The 14,402-nt window shown below is 55.9% G+C and overlaps 1 protein-coding gene across 1 annotated transcript in view; it reads right to left on the minus strand.

Annotated features, from left to right (window-relative positions):
• The window catches only part of LOC147094864 (uncharacterized), a 247,195-nt gene that overhangs the window by 158,728 nt on the left and 74,065 nt on the right, over positions 1–14,402 (minus strand). Inside the window, exons 3-4 of the mRNA XM_085974474.1 lie at positions 4,942–4,981; positions 2,142–2,197 (exon numbers count right to left, since the gene is read on the minus strand). Of these exons, the coding sequence (XP_085830600.1) occupies positions 2,142–2,197; positions 4,942–4,981 (96 nt within the window). The remainder of the gene's footprint in view (positions 1–2,141; positions 2,198–4,941; positions 4,982–14,402) is intronic.

A 14,402-nucleotide genomic window follows, 5' to 3' on the forward strand; every position in this document is an offset into this window, starting at 1 on the left:
TGCCACCTTTTTTGAATAGTGGGGTAACATTAGCTACCCTCCAATCCATGGGTACTGTTCCAGAGTCTATCGAGTTCTGGAAGATGACCAGCAATGCATCTACTATTTCTAGGGCCACTTCCTTAAGTACCCTGGGATGTAGATTATCAGGCCCTGGGGATTTATCGGCTTTCAGTCCCGTCAATTTTCCTAACACCATTTCCCTACAAATACTGATTTCTTTCAGTTCCACCCTTTCATCAGACCCTATGTTCCGCTGTATTTCTGGGAGGTTATTTGTGTCCTCCTTTGTGAAGACAGAACCAAAATATGTATTTAGTTGGTCTGCCATTTCTTTGCTCCCCATTATAAATTCCCCCGATTCTGACTGCAAGGGACCTATGCTTGACTTCACCAATCTTTTTCTCTTTACATATCGTTAAAAGCTTTTACAGTCAGTTTTTATGTTCCCTGCAAGCTTACTCTCATGATGGGACAGTGTAGAGGGAGCTTTATTCTGTATCTAACCCCATGCTGTACCTGCCCTGGGAGTGTTTGATGAGACAGTGTAGAGGGAGCTTTATTCTGTATCTAACCCCATGCTGTACCTGCCCTGGGAGTGTTTGATGAGACAGTGTAGAGGGAGCTTTACTCTGTATCTAGGCCCAGCAGCGCCTATATTTCCTAAGGAGGCTGAAGGGATGTAACCTGTCACCCCTGATCCTCCCTAACTTTTACCACTGCACAATAGAGAGCATCCTGACAAACTGTATCACAGTATGGTATGGCAGCTGTAGCTCCCATGACCGGAAAGCCCTGCAGCGGGTAGTCAAAACTGCCCAACGCATTACCGGCACCCGGCTACCGACCATAGAGCACATATACCAGAAACGCTGTTTACAGAGGTCACGGTCCATCATCAAAGACCCTACCCACCCCAGCCACAGTCTGTTCGCCCTCCTGCCATCTGGGAGACGCTACAGATGCATTCACACCCGAACGACCAGATTTAGGAACAGCTTCTTTCCCAGGGCTGTCATCCTACTGAACTCCACAAATAAACTCTAAAGCCTGCACATCTGCCAATGCACTTTATTATGGTTATGTTTATGTTAATCTATTACAAGCCAAAAGTATGTTGAATGTTTAAATGTCTTAATCGAAATGTACACTCTTGGGAGCCGCAAGCCTACATTTCGTTGTACTGCACTTGTGCACTAACAATGACAATAAAAGTTGATTTGATTTGATTTGATTTGAGTGCTGTAGCTGCCCGGGGAGTCTTTGATGAAACAGTATAGAGGGAGCTTTACTCTGTATCTAACCCGTGCTGTACCTGCCCTGGGGGTGTTTGATGGGACGGTGTAGAGGGAGCTTTAATCTGTATCTAACACCATGCTGTAGCTGCCCTGGGAGTCTTTGATGAAACAGTGTAGAGGGAGCTTTACTCTGTATCTAAACCGTGCTGTACCTGCCCTGGGGGTGTTTGATGGGACAGTGTAGAGGGAACTTTACTCTGTATCTAACCTGTGCTGTACCTGTCCTGGGAGTGTTTGATGGGACAGTGTAGAGGGAGCTTTACTCTGTATCTAACCCATGCTGTACCTGCCCTGGGAGTGTTTGATGGGACTGTGTCGAGGGAGCTTTACTCTGTATCTAACCCGTGCTGTACCTGCCCTGGGAGTGTTTGATGGGACAGTGTAGAGGGAACTTTACTCTGTATCTAACCCCGTGCTGTACCTGCCCTGGGAGTGTTTGATGGGACAGTGTAGAGGGAGCTTTACTCTGTATCTAACCCGTGCTCCACCTGCCCTGGGAGTGTTTGATGGGACAGTGTAAAGGGAGCTTTCCTCTGTATCTAACCCCATGCTGTAGCTGCCCTGGGAGTCTTTGATGAAACAGTATAGAGGGAGCTTTACTCTGTATCTAAACCGTGCTGTACCTGCCCTGGGAGTGTTTGATGGGACAGTGTAGAGGGAGCTTTACTCTGTATCTAACCCGTGCTGTTCCTGCCCTGGGAGTGTTTGATGGGACAGTGTAGAGGGAGCTTTATTCTGTATCTAACCCGTGCTGTACCTGCCCTGGGAGTCTTTGATGAGACAGTGTAGAGGGAGCTTTACTTTGTAGCATCAACGGCAAATATTGTATTGACGTTTACTTACAATTGGTTTGTCTTATCACGCCAAAACTGGAGACTGTGTGTCCATGATTGAAGGGTCTAAACGAACAATAGCACAAAAGAATAGATGTGTTTTATAGCTCAGTGAAGATCAATGCTGGTCTATCAATACATCTCTTTACGATGGAGTATATATCACTGGGAAATCCCCACCAGTTACCCCGTCTTCCGATCTCTCTCTCCTCCCTCACTCTCCATCTCCTTTCCTCTCTCTCTCTCTATCTCCCTCTGTCTCTGTCTCTCTCCCTCTGTCTCTGTCTCTCTTTCTGTCTCTCTCTGTCTGTCTCTCTCTCTCTCACTCTGTCGCTCTCTCACTGTCTATCTGTTTGTTTCTCTCTGTTTCTCTCTGTCTCTCTCTCTGTCTGTCTCTCTCTCTGTCTGTCTCTCTCTCTCTGTCTGTCTCTCTCTCTCTGTCTGTCTCTCTCTCTCTGCCTGTCTCTCTCTCTCTGCCTGTCTCTCTCTCTCTCTGTCTCTCTCTCTCTCTCTGTCTCTCTCTCTCTCTGTCTCTCTCTGTCTGTCTCTCTCTCTCTCACTCTGTCGCTCTCTCACTGTCTATCTGTTTGTTTCTCTCTGTTTCTGTCTGTCTCTCTATCTCTCTCAATTCAATTTCAATTCAATTCAATTCAAATGCTTTATTGGCATGAAAGTTTACAGGGAACCATATTGCCAAAGCTTACATAACAAAAAGTACAGTTTTCCAACATTCTGTAGGTGTCAAACAATTTTGACCTTCGTTGGGTACATACAATATTACTTTAAACAATATTAATTTAAACAGTCGTTGTACATCATTGGGTACATTCAGTATTAATTTTAAACAGTCCTCAGGTTGTGACATGTTGTTACATATTTGGCACCAAGGTATGGTCTGTCTCCTTCTCCCAGGACTAATCTTAATTTTGACAGGTCATCCAATTCCTTGAAATCTGGGGTTGTTTGGCTGAGCTTGTCAAATAATATGTTTCTTGATGTGTTGAATTTTTCGCATTTTAGGAGGAAATGCATCTCTGTCTCAACCTCGCCGGCCAGACATTGATCACATATTCTATTCTCTCTAGGCTGCCAGGATTTCTTGTATCTTCCTTTTTCAATTGCTAGTTGGTGGTCGCTTAATCTGTACCTGGTGAGGGTCTGTCTCTGTTTTGTGTCTCTGATGGTCGCGAGATAGTCTGCCAGTTTATATTATCTTTTTAGGGCCCGGTAACATTCTAATCTGCTTTGGCTTTTGGTTATTTTGTTCCAATGTTCCAGGTAGGTTTCTTTGCATTGTTTAATGATTTGGTTCACTCGGATTGGTGTTTGGACGGCAGTGTTGGTCTGGGACTGGTCAGGGTCCGGCTGAGTAGGAGTACTTAGTTTCAGTAGCAGCTGACTCAGGGGACTCTTTTCTGGGTTTAGCTCTTGGGTCTGGAAGGCTTTAAAATGAAGGGTGTCTGGGGAGCTAGATTTGAGGTGATTTAGGAAGTTTAGTGCTCGTTTTTGGATGTTTATTATCAGAGGGTATCTGCCTAGTTCGGCTCTGCATGCATTTGTTGGTGTTTTCCTTTGGGTGCGAAGGATGCTTCGGCAAAATTCTGCATGTAGGGCTTCTATTGTGTGTTTTTCCCATTTAGTGTAGCTATGGTGATTGAGCGGGCCCCATACTTCACTACCGTACAGCGCAATGGGCAGGATTATGCTGTCAAATATTTTGGGCCAGATTTTGATTGGGATTTGGATGTTGTAGAATTTTCTTTTTATTGCATATAGGGCTCTTCAGGCTTTTTCTTTTAGTGCATTCACTGCTATGCTGAAGCTCCCTGATGCTGTAATGGTTAGACCAAGGTAAGTGTAGCTCATAGTGTGTCCTATGATGGTATCACTGAGAGTAAACTGGTATTTGTTTTCCTGGCACCTGGGCCTTTTTTGAAAAATCATGATGTTGGTTTTCTTTAGATTTACTGTTAGGGCCCAATTTTGGCAGTATTTGTCGAGTAGGTCTAGTTGTTGCTGTAATCCCTGTTCTGTGGGAGACAGCAGAACCAGGTCGTCCGCATAGAACAGGGATTTCACTTCTCCATCCAGGAGACAGAGACCCGGTGACTCGCTTTGCTCCAGCATGTCTGCTAATTCATTTATATATATGTTGAACAGGGTCGGGCTCAAATTGCAGCCCTGCTGGACGCCTCTTCTCTGGGTGAAGGAACCGGTGCATTTGTCTCCAATTTTGACACCGCATTTATTTTTCAGATACATCGATTTAATAAGGTCATAGACTTTGCCCCTTGTTCCACACTGAAGAAGTTTATAATAGAGCCCTTCGTGCCAGATAGAGTCAAAGGCTTTCTTGAAGTCAATGAAACAAGCGAATATTTTCCCATTTTTTGTTTGGTGTATATGTTTTTCAATGAGAGTGTGAAGGGTATAGATATGGTCGGTGGTGCGGTGTTTTGGAAGAAAGCCTATTTGATTTTTTCTAAGGATATTATGTTTGTTAAGAAAATCCTCTCTGTGTCTCCCTCTGTCTGTCTCTCTGTCTGTCTCTCTCTCTCTCTCACTCTGTCGCTCTCTCACTGTCTCTCTGTTTGTCTCTCTCTGTTTCTGTCTGTCTCTCTCTTTCTCTCTGTCTGTCTCTCTCTCTGTCTGTCTCTCTCTCTGTCTCTGTCTGTCTCTCTCTCTGTCTGTCTCTCTCTCTGTCTCTATCTCTCTCACTGTCCATCTCTCTGTCTCTCTCTCTGTCTCTCTCTCTCCCATCTCTCTCCCCTGCCCTTTCACCCACAGTCTGATCATTTTATTAAACTTACTTGCTGTCCATGTAATCACCATAGGAAGCTGCAATTCGTGCTGAAAAACAAAAGTATAAAAACATGAAAAAATAAGGCTTGCTCAGGACGTCCCAAAGCAACTTACAGCAAATGAAGTACTTTTTGAAGTGTGGTCACTGTTGTGATGTGAGAAATGCGGCAGCCATTTTGCGCACAGCAAACTCCCACAGACAGATCATCTGTTTTTAGTCATGTTCATCAAAGGATGAATATTGGCAACAGGACACTGAAGAAAACACCCGTACTCTTCTTCGAATTTTATGTCCACCTGATAAAGCGAGGGCCCGTCTGCTCAAACATTTCATCTGAAAGACGGTGGCACCAACAGTGCAGCGATCCTCAGTACTGCCCCTCCAACAGGGCAGCACTCCCTCAGTACTGCCCCTCCGACAGTGCGGCGCTCCCTCAGTACTGCCCCTCCGACAGTGCGGCGCTCCCTCAGTACTGCCCCTCCGACAGTGCGGCGCTCCCTCAGTACTGCCCCTCCGACAGTGCGGCGCTCGCTCAGTACCGCCCCTCCGACAGTGCGGCGCTCCCTCAGTACTGCCCCTCCGACAGTGCGGCGCTCCCTCAGTACTGCCCCTCCGACAGTGCAGCGCTCCCTCAGTACTGCCTCTCCGACAGTGCAGCGCTCCCTGAGTACTGCCCCTCCAATAGTGCAGCGCTCCTTCAGTACTGTCCCTCCGATAGTGCAGCGCTCCCTCAGTACTGACCCACCGACAGTGCAGCGCTCCCTCAGTACTGCCCCTCTGACAGTGCAGTGCTCCCTCAGTACTGACCCTCTAATAATGCAGCGCTCACTCAGTACTGCCCCTCCGACAGTGCGGTGCTCACTCAGTACAGCCCCTCCGACATTGCAGCGCTCTTTCAATACCGCCCCTCTGAAAGTGCAGCGCTCCCTCAGGACTGACCCTCTGACAGTGCAGTACTCCCTCAGTACTGCCCCTCCAACAGTGCAGTGCTCCTTCAGTAGTGCCCCTCCGACAGTGCAGCCCTCCATCAGTACTGCCCCTCTGACAATGGAGCACTCCATCAGTGCTGCCCCTCTAACAATGCAGCAATCCCTCAGTGTTGCACCTCTGAAAATGCAGCATTCCCTCAGTACTGCCCCTCCCACAATGCGGCGCTCCCTCAGTACTGCCCCTCTAACAATGATGCGCTCCCTCAGTACTGCACCTCCGACAGTGCAGCACTCGCCCAGTACTGCAGCTCCGACAGTGCAGTGCTCCCTCAGTACTGCCCCTCCGACAGTGCGGCACTCCCTAAGTACTGCCCTTCCAACAGTGCAGTGCTCCCTCAGTACTGCCCTTTCGATAGTGCATCACTCCCTCAATAGTGCCCCTCCGACAGTTGTAAGGATTTCGCAATAATTTTGAAATTTCCTACAGTTCCGAAGATTGAATTTTGATTGAAGAATACCTGGGTAATATAGCTTTAAAATCCAGGGATCAAAATGGCCGTCAGATCTCGTGGCAGAAGACAAAAGACATTGAAAATGAAGCTTGTGTCTGTCTGTGAAAAAGGGGCTGCCCGACCTCGTGTCAGGACACAGACTGTGGACATATGAAAAGGGAAGATCAATTATGGCTGACTAAACTGCCAATCAAAGGCAGTTCAGGGAGTTCCCCTCCCTGCAGAGACAATTGACAGAATCTGCTACTATGTTTACACAAAGGATTAACCACTTGAGACTGCGGTTTCAGTTTGACCACAGGACAATGACTTTTGTTTACACTAACTTTCAAAGCTGTTTACTCAGCAATTATAGAAAGACATGCTTTTTTTTCAAACCAAGGCAGCTCCATTCAAACTCAGTACGATGAATGGGAATACATTCACAAACCCATCACGATAAATGGGTAATTCATCCCAACCCATCACAGACAATGGGGACAGTTTGGATCCCTTTTGTCCAGCCCAGATGCACCTGGATTTGGGCGGGAAGGTTTCGGCCCCAAATGGGGTATAAGATAGCTTCTCAAGAAGCCATCTCTCTCTCTCTGCCGCCTCGCCTCCGTGCTCTGCCTACAGAAGAACAGCTCAGAAGCCTGCCTAAAGGAGTGGAATACCAGCAGTTTACTTTTAAATACTGGGGTATTTTCTACTTCGGGGCAGTGAAGATCATAGACCGCAGGAGGCACGGAGCAGGCATTTTCATTGGTGAGCATACCTTTTCTGGCCCATTACAAGGCAACTTAGAATAGGTATAGGGGTGGGAATTAAGGGGAATTTTGTTAGAACTGTAATTTTAGTCGATTTTCCCTTGTTGTGTCCGTTCTCTCCTCCTCTATTTAAGTGACAGTGTTGCACTAGCAGAGAAGTGCTGCAGTGAACATTAAGTGAATTGTAAGAAGTAAAGTGTTGCATTTAAGTAACAGTGTTGCACTAGCAGAGAAGTGCTGTAGTAAACACTGAGTTCTGTATTGAAAGTGCTGTATTTGAATAAAAGTGTTGCACTAAGCAGGGAAGTGCTGTAGTGAACATTAAGTGATCTGTAAGAAGTAAAGTGCTGTATTTGAGTAACAGTGTTGCGCTAACCAGAAAGGTGCTTCAGTGGACACTAAGCAGCTGTATTGAAGTGCTATATTTAAGTAAAAGCCACTAAGCAGAGGTGCTGTAGTGAGCAAAGTGTACTGTATTAAAGGTGTGTTGCACTAGTTAAAGGTGTGGTATTTAAGTAAAGCCACTAAGCAAAAGAGTGCTGCAGTAAATGATAAGTGAACTGTGGTAAGCAAAAGTGCTGAACCAGGCATAGGTGTGTTGTATCGATTATTTTTAAGCTGTTTCTTTCTTTTGTTTCAATAACTACTGGTCTGTTTTGCACCCGAACCACGAGTCACGTTTTCTGTCTACATCGCTACCGAATAAGTCCGGCGGTCAGAACCAGGAATAGGGGAGCGCTTCGAAACCACACAGGGTTCCCTGGAGCAGCTCAGAGGCTTCTGACTGGCCAGAGACAATAACCCCAACCCCACTTGATTAATTCCTACACAGTGCAGCGCTCACTCAGTACTGCCCATCCGGCAGGGCGGCACTCCCTCAATAGTGCCCCTCCAACAGTGCAGTGCTCCCTCAGTACTGCCCCTCCAACAGTGCAGTGCTCCCTCAGTACTGTCCCTCCGACAGTGCAGCGCTCCCTCAGTACTGATGCTCAGACAGTGCGGTGCTCCCTCAGTACTGCCCCTCCGACAGTGTGGCACTCCCTCAGTACTGCCCCTCCGACACTACGGCGCTCCCTCAGTACTGCCCCTCCGACAGTGCAGTGCTCCCTCAGTACTGTCCCTCCGACAGTGCAGCACTCCCTCAGTACGGTCCCTCCGACAGTGCAGTGCTCCCTCAGTACTGCCAGCCAGGCAGCGTCGGCCTGGATTATGCAGACTCAAGTCTGTGGTGTGTTTGGGGCTTGAACCCACAACCTTCTGACTCAGAGACGAGAAGTGGGTCTGATTGAGGCAAGGATGATATCTGTTGATAGCTTTCGGTGCCCACTCCTCCTTGCCCGATGTGGCTCGCTCCTGCTGATGGGGGGTTGGTGCATTACTGGCCATCGGAGTCACTGATTTCTTTCTATGGGGATCCTGACCTGAGCTGCTTCTAAAGACGCCACAGCGTAGGCCAGAAAATCCACAGTAGGCCAGAGGAGTAGGCCAGGTGGCAGCTTGGAGCAGGGGAGTAGGCCGGGGGTGGGAGTGGAGCAGGGGAGTAGGCCGGGGTAGAGGTTGGAGCAGGCCGGGGTAGAGGTTGGAGCAGGGGAGTAGGCCGGGGGTGGGAGTGGAGCAGGGGAGTAGGCCGGGCTGGGGCTTGGTGTAGGGAAGTAGGCCGGGGTAGAGGGTGGAGCAGGGGAGTAGGCCGGGGGTGGGGATTGGAGCAGGGGAGTAGGCCGGGGTAGAGGTTGGAACAGGGGAGTAGGCCGGGGTGGGGATTGGTGTAGGGGAGTAGGCGGGGTAGAGGGTGGAGCAGGGGAGTAGGCCGGGGGTGGGAGTGGAGCAGGGGAGTAGGCCGGGCTGGGGCTTGGTGTAGGGAAGTAGGCCGGGGTAGAGGGTGGAGCAGGGGAGTAGGCCGGGGGTGGGAATTGGAGCAGGGGAGTAGGCCGGTGTAGAGGTTGGAACAGGGGAGTAGGCCGGGGTGGGGATTGGTGTAGGGGAGTAGGCGGGGTAGAGGGTGGAGCAGGGGAGTAGGCCGGGGGTGGGAGTGGAGCAGGGGAGTAGGCCGGGGTGGGGATTGGAGCTGGGGAGTAGGCCGGGGGTGGGGATTGGAGCAGGGGAGTAGGCCGGGGTAGAGGTTGGAGCAGGGGAGTAGGCCGGGGTGGGTCTTTGAGGTGGGGAGTAGGCCGGGGTGGGGATTGGAGCAGGGGAGTAGGCCGGGGTAGAGGTTGGAACAGGGGAGTAGGCCGGGGTGGGGATTGGTGTACGGGAGAAGGCCGGGGTAGAGGGTGGAGCAGGGGAGTAGGCCGGGGTAGCGGTTGGAGCAGGGGAGCAGGCCTAAGGTGGGGATTGGAGAAGGGGAGTAGGCCGGGGTGGGGATTGGAGCAGGGGAGTAGGCCGGGGTGGGGATTGGAGCAGGGGAGTAGGCCGGGGGTGGGGATTGGAGTAGGGGAGTAGGCCGGGGGTGGGGATTGGAGCAGGGGAGTAGGCCGGGGTGGGTCTTTGAGGTGGGGAGCAGGCCGGGGGTGGGGATTGGAGAAGGGGAGTAGGCCGGGGTGGGGATTGGAGAAGGGGAGTAGGCCGGGGTGGGGCTTGGTGTAGGGGAGTAGGCCGGGGTGGGGATTGGAGAAGGGGGGTAGGCCGGGGTGGGGATTGGAGAAGGGGAGTAGGCCGGGGTGGGGCTTGGTGTAGGGGAGTAGGCCGGGGTGGGGATTGGAGCAGGGGAGTAGGCCGGGGTGGGGATTGGAGCAGGGGAGTAGGCCGGGGTGGGGATTGGAGCAGGGGAGTAGGCCAGGGTGGGGATTGGTGTAGGGGAGTAGGCCGGGGGTGGGGATTGGAGCAGGGGAGTAGGCTGGGGGTGGGGATTGGAGTTGGGGAGTAAGCTGGGGGTGGGGATTGGAGCAGGGGAGTAGGCCGGTGTGGGGATTGGTGTAGGGGAGTAGGCCGGGGGTGGGGATTGGAGCAGGGGATTAAGCCGGGGGTGGGGATTGGAGCAGGGGAGTAGGCCGGGGTGGGGATTGAAGTAGGGGAGTAGGCCGGGGTGGGGATTGGAGCAGGGGAGTAGGCCGGGGGTGGTGATTAGAGCAGGGGAGTAGGCCGGGGGTGGGGATTGGAGCAGGTGATTAAGCCGGGGGTGGGGATTGGAGCAGGGGAGTAGGCCGGGGTGGGGATTGGAGCAGGGCAGTAGGCCGGGGTGGGGATTGGAGTAGGGGAGTAGGCCGGGGTGGGGATTGGAGCAGGGGAGTAGGCCGGGGGTGGGGATTGGAGCAGGGGAGTAGGCCAGGGTGGGGTTTGGAGCAGGGGAGTAGGCCGGGGTGGGGATTGGAGCAGGGGAGTAGGCCGGGGTGGGGATTGGAGCTATGGAGTAGGCCGGGGTGGGGATTGGAGCAGGGGAGTAGGCCGGGGGTGGGGATAGGAGCAGGGGAGCAGGCCGGGGTGGGGATTGGAGCAGGGGAGTAGGCCGGAGGTGGGGATTGGAGCAGGGGAGTAGGCCGGGGTGGGGATTGGAGCAGGGGAGTAGGCCGGGGGTGGGGATTGGAGCAGGGGAGTAGGCCGGGGTGGGGATTGGAGCAGGGGAGTAGGCCGGGGTGGGGATTGGAGCAGGGGAGTAGGCCGGGGTGGGGATTGGAGCAGGGGAGCAGGCCGGGGTGGGGATTGGAGCAGGGGAGCAGGCCGGAAGTGGGGATTGGAGCAGGGGAGTAGGCCGGGGGTGGGGATTGGAGCTGGGGAGTAGGCCGGGGGTGGGATTGGTGTAGGGGAGTAGGCCGGGGGTGGGTTTGGAGCAGGGGAGTAGGCCGGGGTGGGGATTGGAGCTGGGGAGCAGGCCCGGGGTGGGGATTGGAGCAGGGGAGTAGGCCGGGGTGGGGATTGGAGCAGGGGAGTAGGCCGGGGTGGGGATTGGAGCAGGGGAGTAGGCCGGGGTGGGGATTGGAGCAGGGGAGTAGGCCGGGGTGGGGATTGGAGCAGGGGAGTAGGCCGGGGTGGGGATTGGAGCAGGGGAGTAGGCCGGGGGTGGGGATTGGAGCAGGGGAGTAAGCCGGGGGTGGGGTTTGGAGAAAGGGAGTAGGCCGGGGTGGGGATTGGAGCAGTGGAGTAGGCCGGGGTAGGGATTGGAGCAGGGGAGTAGGCCGGGGTGGGGATTGGAGCAGGGGAGTAGGCCGGGGTGGGGATTGGAGCAGCGGAGTAAGCCGGGGGTGGGGATTGGAGCAGGGGAGTAGGCCGGAGTGGGGATTGGAGCAGTGGAGTAGGCCGGGGTAGGGATTGGAGCAGGGGAGTAGGCCGGGGTGGGGATTGGAGCATGGGAGTAGGCCGGGGTGGGGCTTGGAGCAGGGGAGCAGGCCGGGGGTGGGGATTGGAGCAGGGGAGTAGGGCGGGGGTGGGGATTGGAGCAGGGGAGTAGGCCGGGGTGGGGATTGGAGCAGGGGAGTAGGCCGGGGTGGGGATTGGAGAAGGGGAGTAGGCCGGGGGTGGGGATTGGAGCAGGGGAGTAGGCCGGGGTGGGGATTGGAGCAGGGGAGTAGGCCGGGGTGGGGTTTGGAGCAGGGGAGCAGGCCGGGGTGGGGCTTGGAGCAGGGGAGCAGGCCGGGGTGGGGATTGGAGCAGGGGAGTAGGCCAGGGGTGGGGATTGGAGCAGGGGAGTAGGCCGGGGTGGGGATTGGAGCAGGGGAGCAGGCCGGGGTGGGCATTGGAGAAGGGGAGTAGGCCGGGGGTGGGGATTGGAGCAGGGGAGTAAGCCGGGGTGGGGATTGGAGCAGGGGAGTAGGCCAGGGGTGGGGATTGGAGCAGGGGAGTAGGCCGGGGTGGGGATTGGAGCAGGGGAGTAGGCCGGGGTGGGGATTGGAGCAGGGGAGTAGGCCGGGGTGGGGATTGGAGCAGGGGAGTAGGCCGGGGGTGGGGATTGGAGCAGGGGAGTAGGGCGGGGTGGGGATTGGAGCAGGGGAGTAGGCCGGGGGTGGGGATTGGAGCAGGGGAGTAGGCCGGGGTGGGGATTGGAGCAGGGGAGTAGGCCGGGGTGGGGATTGGAGAAGGGGAGTAGGCCGGGGGTGGGGATTGGAGCAGGGGAGTAGGCCGGTGTGGGGATTGGAGCAGGGGAGTAGGGCGGGGGTGGTGATTGGAGAAGGGGAGTAGGCCGGGGGTGGGGATTGGAGAAGGGGAGCTGGCCGGGGTGGGGATTGTAGAAGGGGAGTAGGCCGGTGGTGGGGATTGTAGAAGGGGAGTAGGCCGGTGGTGGGGATTGGAGCAGGGGAGTAGGCCGGGGTGGGGATTGGAGCAGGGGAGTAGGCCGGGGTGGGGATTGGAGCAGTGGAGTAGGCCGGGGTGGGGATTGGAGCAGGGAAGTAGGCCGGGGGTGGGGATTGGAGAAGGGGAGTAGGCCGGAGTGGGGATTGGAGCAGGGGAGTAGTCCGGGGTGGGGATTGGAGCTGGGGAGTAGGCCGGGGTGGGGATTGGAGCAGAGGAGTAGGCCGGGGGTGGTGATTGGAGAAGGGGAGTAGGCCGGGGGTGGGGATTGGAGCTGGGGAGTAGGCCGGGGGTGGGGATTGGAGAAGGGGAGTAGGCCGGGGGTGGGGATTGGAGCAGGGGAGTAGGCCAGGGGTGGGGCTTGGAGCAGGGGAGTAGGCCGGGGTGGGGATTGGAGCAGGGGAGTAGGCCGGGGTGGGGATTGGAGAAGGGGAGTAGGCCGGGGTGGGGATTGGAGCAGGGGAGCAGGCCGGGGTGGGGATTGTAGCAGGGGAGTAGGCCGGGGTGGGGATTGGAGCAGGGGTGTAGGCCGGGGTGGGGATTGGAGCTGGGGAGTAGGCCGGGGTGGGGATTGGAGCAGGGGAGTAGGCTGGGGGTGGGGATTGGAGCAGGGGAGTAGGCCGGGGTGGGGATTGGAGCAGGGGAGCTGGCCGGGGTGGGGATTGGAGCAGGGGAGTAGGCTGGGGTGGGGATTGGAGCAGGGGAGCTGGCCGGGGTGGGGATTGGAGCAGGGGAGTAGGCCGGGGGTGGGGATTGGAGCAGGGGAGTAGGCCGGGGTGGGGATTGGAGCAGGGGAGTAGGCCGGGGGTGGGGATTGGAGCAGGGGAGTAGGCCGGTGTAGAGGTTGGAACAGGGGAGTAGGCCGGGGTGGGGATTGGTGTAGGGGAGTAGGCGGGGTAGAGGGTGGAGCAGGGGAGTAGGCCGGGGGTGGGAGTGGAGCAGGGGAGTAGGCCGGGGTGGGGATTGGAGCTGGGGAGTAGGCCGGGGGTGGGGATTGGAGCAGGGGAGTAGGCCGGGGTAGAGGTTGGAGCAGGGGAGTAGGCCGGGGTGGGTCTTTGAGGTGGGGAGTAGGCCGGGGTGGGGATTGGAGCAGGGGAGTAGGCCGGGGTAGAGGTTGGAACAGGGGAGTAGGCCGGGGTGGGGATTGGTGTACGGGAGAAGGCCGGGGTAGAGGGTGGAGCAGGGGAGTAGGCCGGGGTAGCGGTTGGAGCAGGGGAGCAGGCCTAAGGTGGGGATTGGAGAAGGGGAGTAGGCCGGGGTGGGGATTGGAGCAGGGGAGTAGGCCGGGGTGGGGATTGGAGCAGGGGAGTAGGCCGGGGGTGGGGATTGGAGTAGGGGAGTAGGCCGGGGGTGGGGATTGGAGCAGGGGAGTAGGCCGGGGTGGGTCTTTGAGGTGGGGAGCAGGCCGGGGGTGGGGATTGGAGAAGGGGAGTAGGCCGGGGTGGGGATTGGAGAAGGGGAGTAGGCCGGGGTGGGGCTTGGTGTAGGGGAGTAGGCCGGGGTGGGGATTGGAGAAGGGGGGTAGGCCGGGGTGGGGATTGGAGAAGGGGAGTAGGCCGGGGTGGGGCTTGGTGTAGGGGAGTAGGCCGGGGTGGGGATTGGAGCAGGGGAGTAGGCCGGGGTGGGGATTGGAGCAGGGGAGTAGGCCGGGGTGGGGATTGGAGCAGGGGAGTAGGCCAGGGTGGGGATTGGTGTAGGGGAGTAGGCCGGGGGTGGGGATTGGAGCAGGGGAGTAGGCTGGGGGTGGGGATTGGAGTTGGGGAGTAAGCTGGGGGTGGGGATTGGAGCAGGGGAGTAGGCCGGTGTGGGGATTGGTGTAGGGGAGTAGGCCGGGGGTGGGGATTGGAGCAGGGGATTAAGCCGGGGGTGGGGATTGGAGCAGGGGAGTAGGCCGGGGTGGGGATTGAAGTAGGGGAGTAGGCCGGGGTGGGGATTGGAGCAGGGGAGTAGGCCGGGGGTGGTGATTAGAGCAGGGGAGTAGGCCGGGGGTGGGGATTGGAGCAGGTGATTAAGCCGGGGGTGGGGATTGGAGCAGGGGAGTAGGCCGGGGTGGGGATT

The sequence above is a fragment of the Somniosus microcephalus genome, unplaced genomic scaffold, assembly GCF_052327205.1.
Source record: "Somniosus microcephalus isolate GS21.2 unplaced genomic scaffold, FLI_Smic_1.0 unresolved_chr1, whole genome shotgun sequence".
Taxonomy (NCBI): Eukaryota; Metazoa; Chordata; class Chondrichthyes; order Squaliformes; family Somniosidae; genus Somniosus; species Somniosus microcephalus.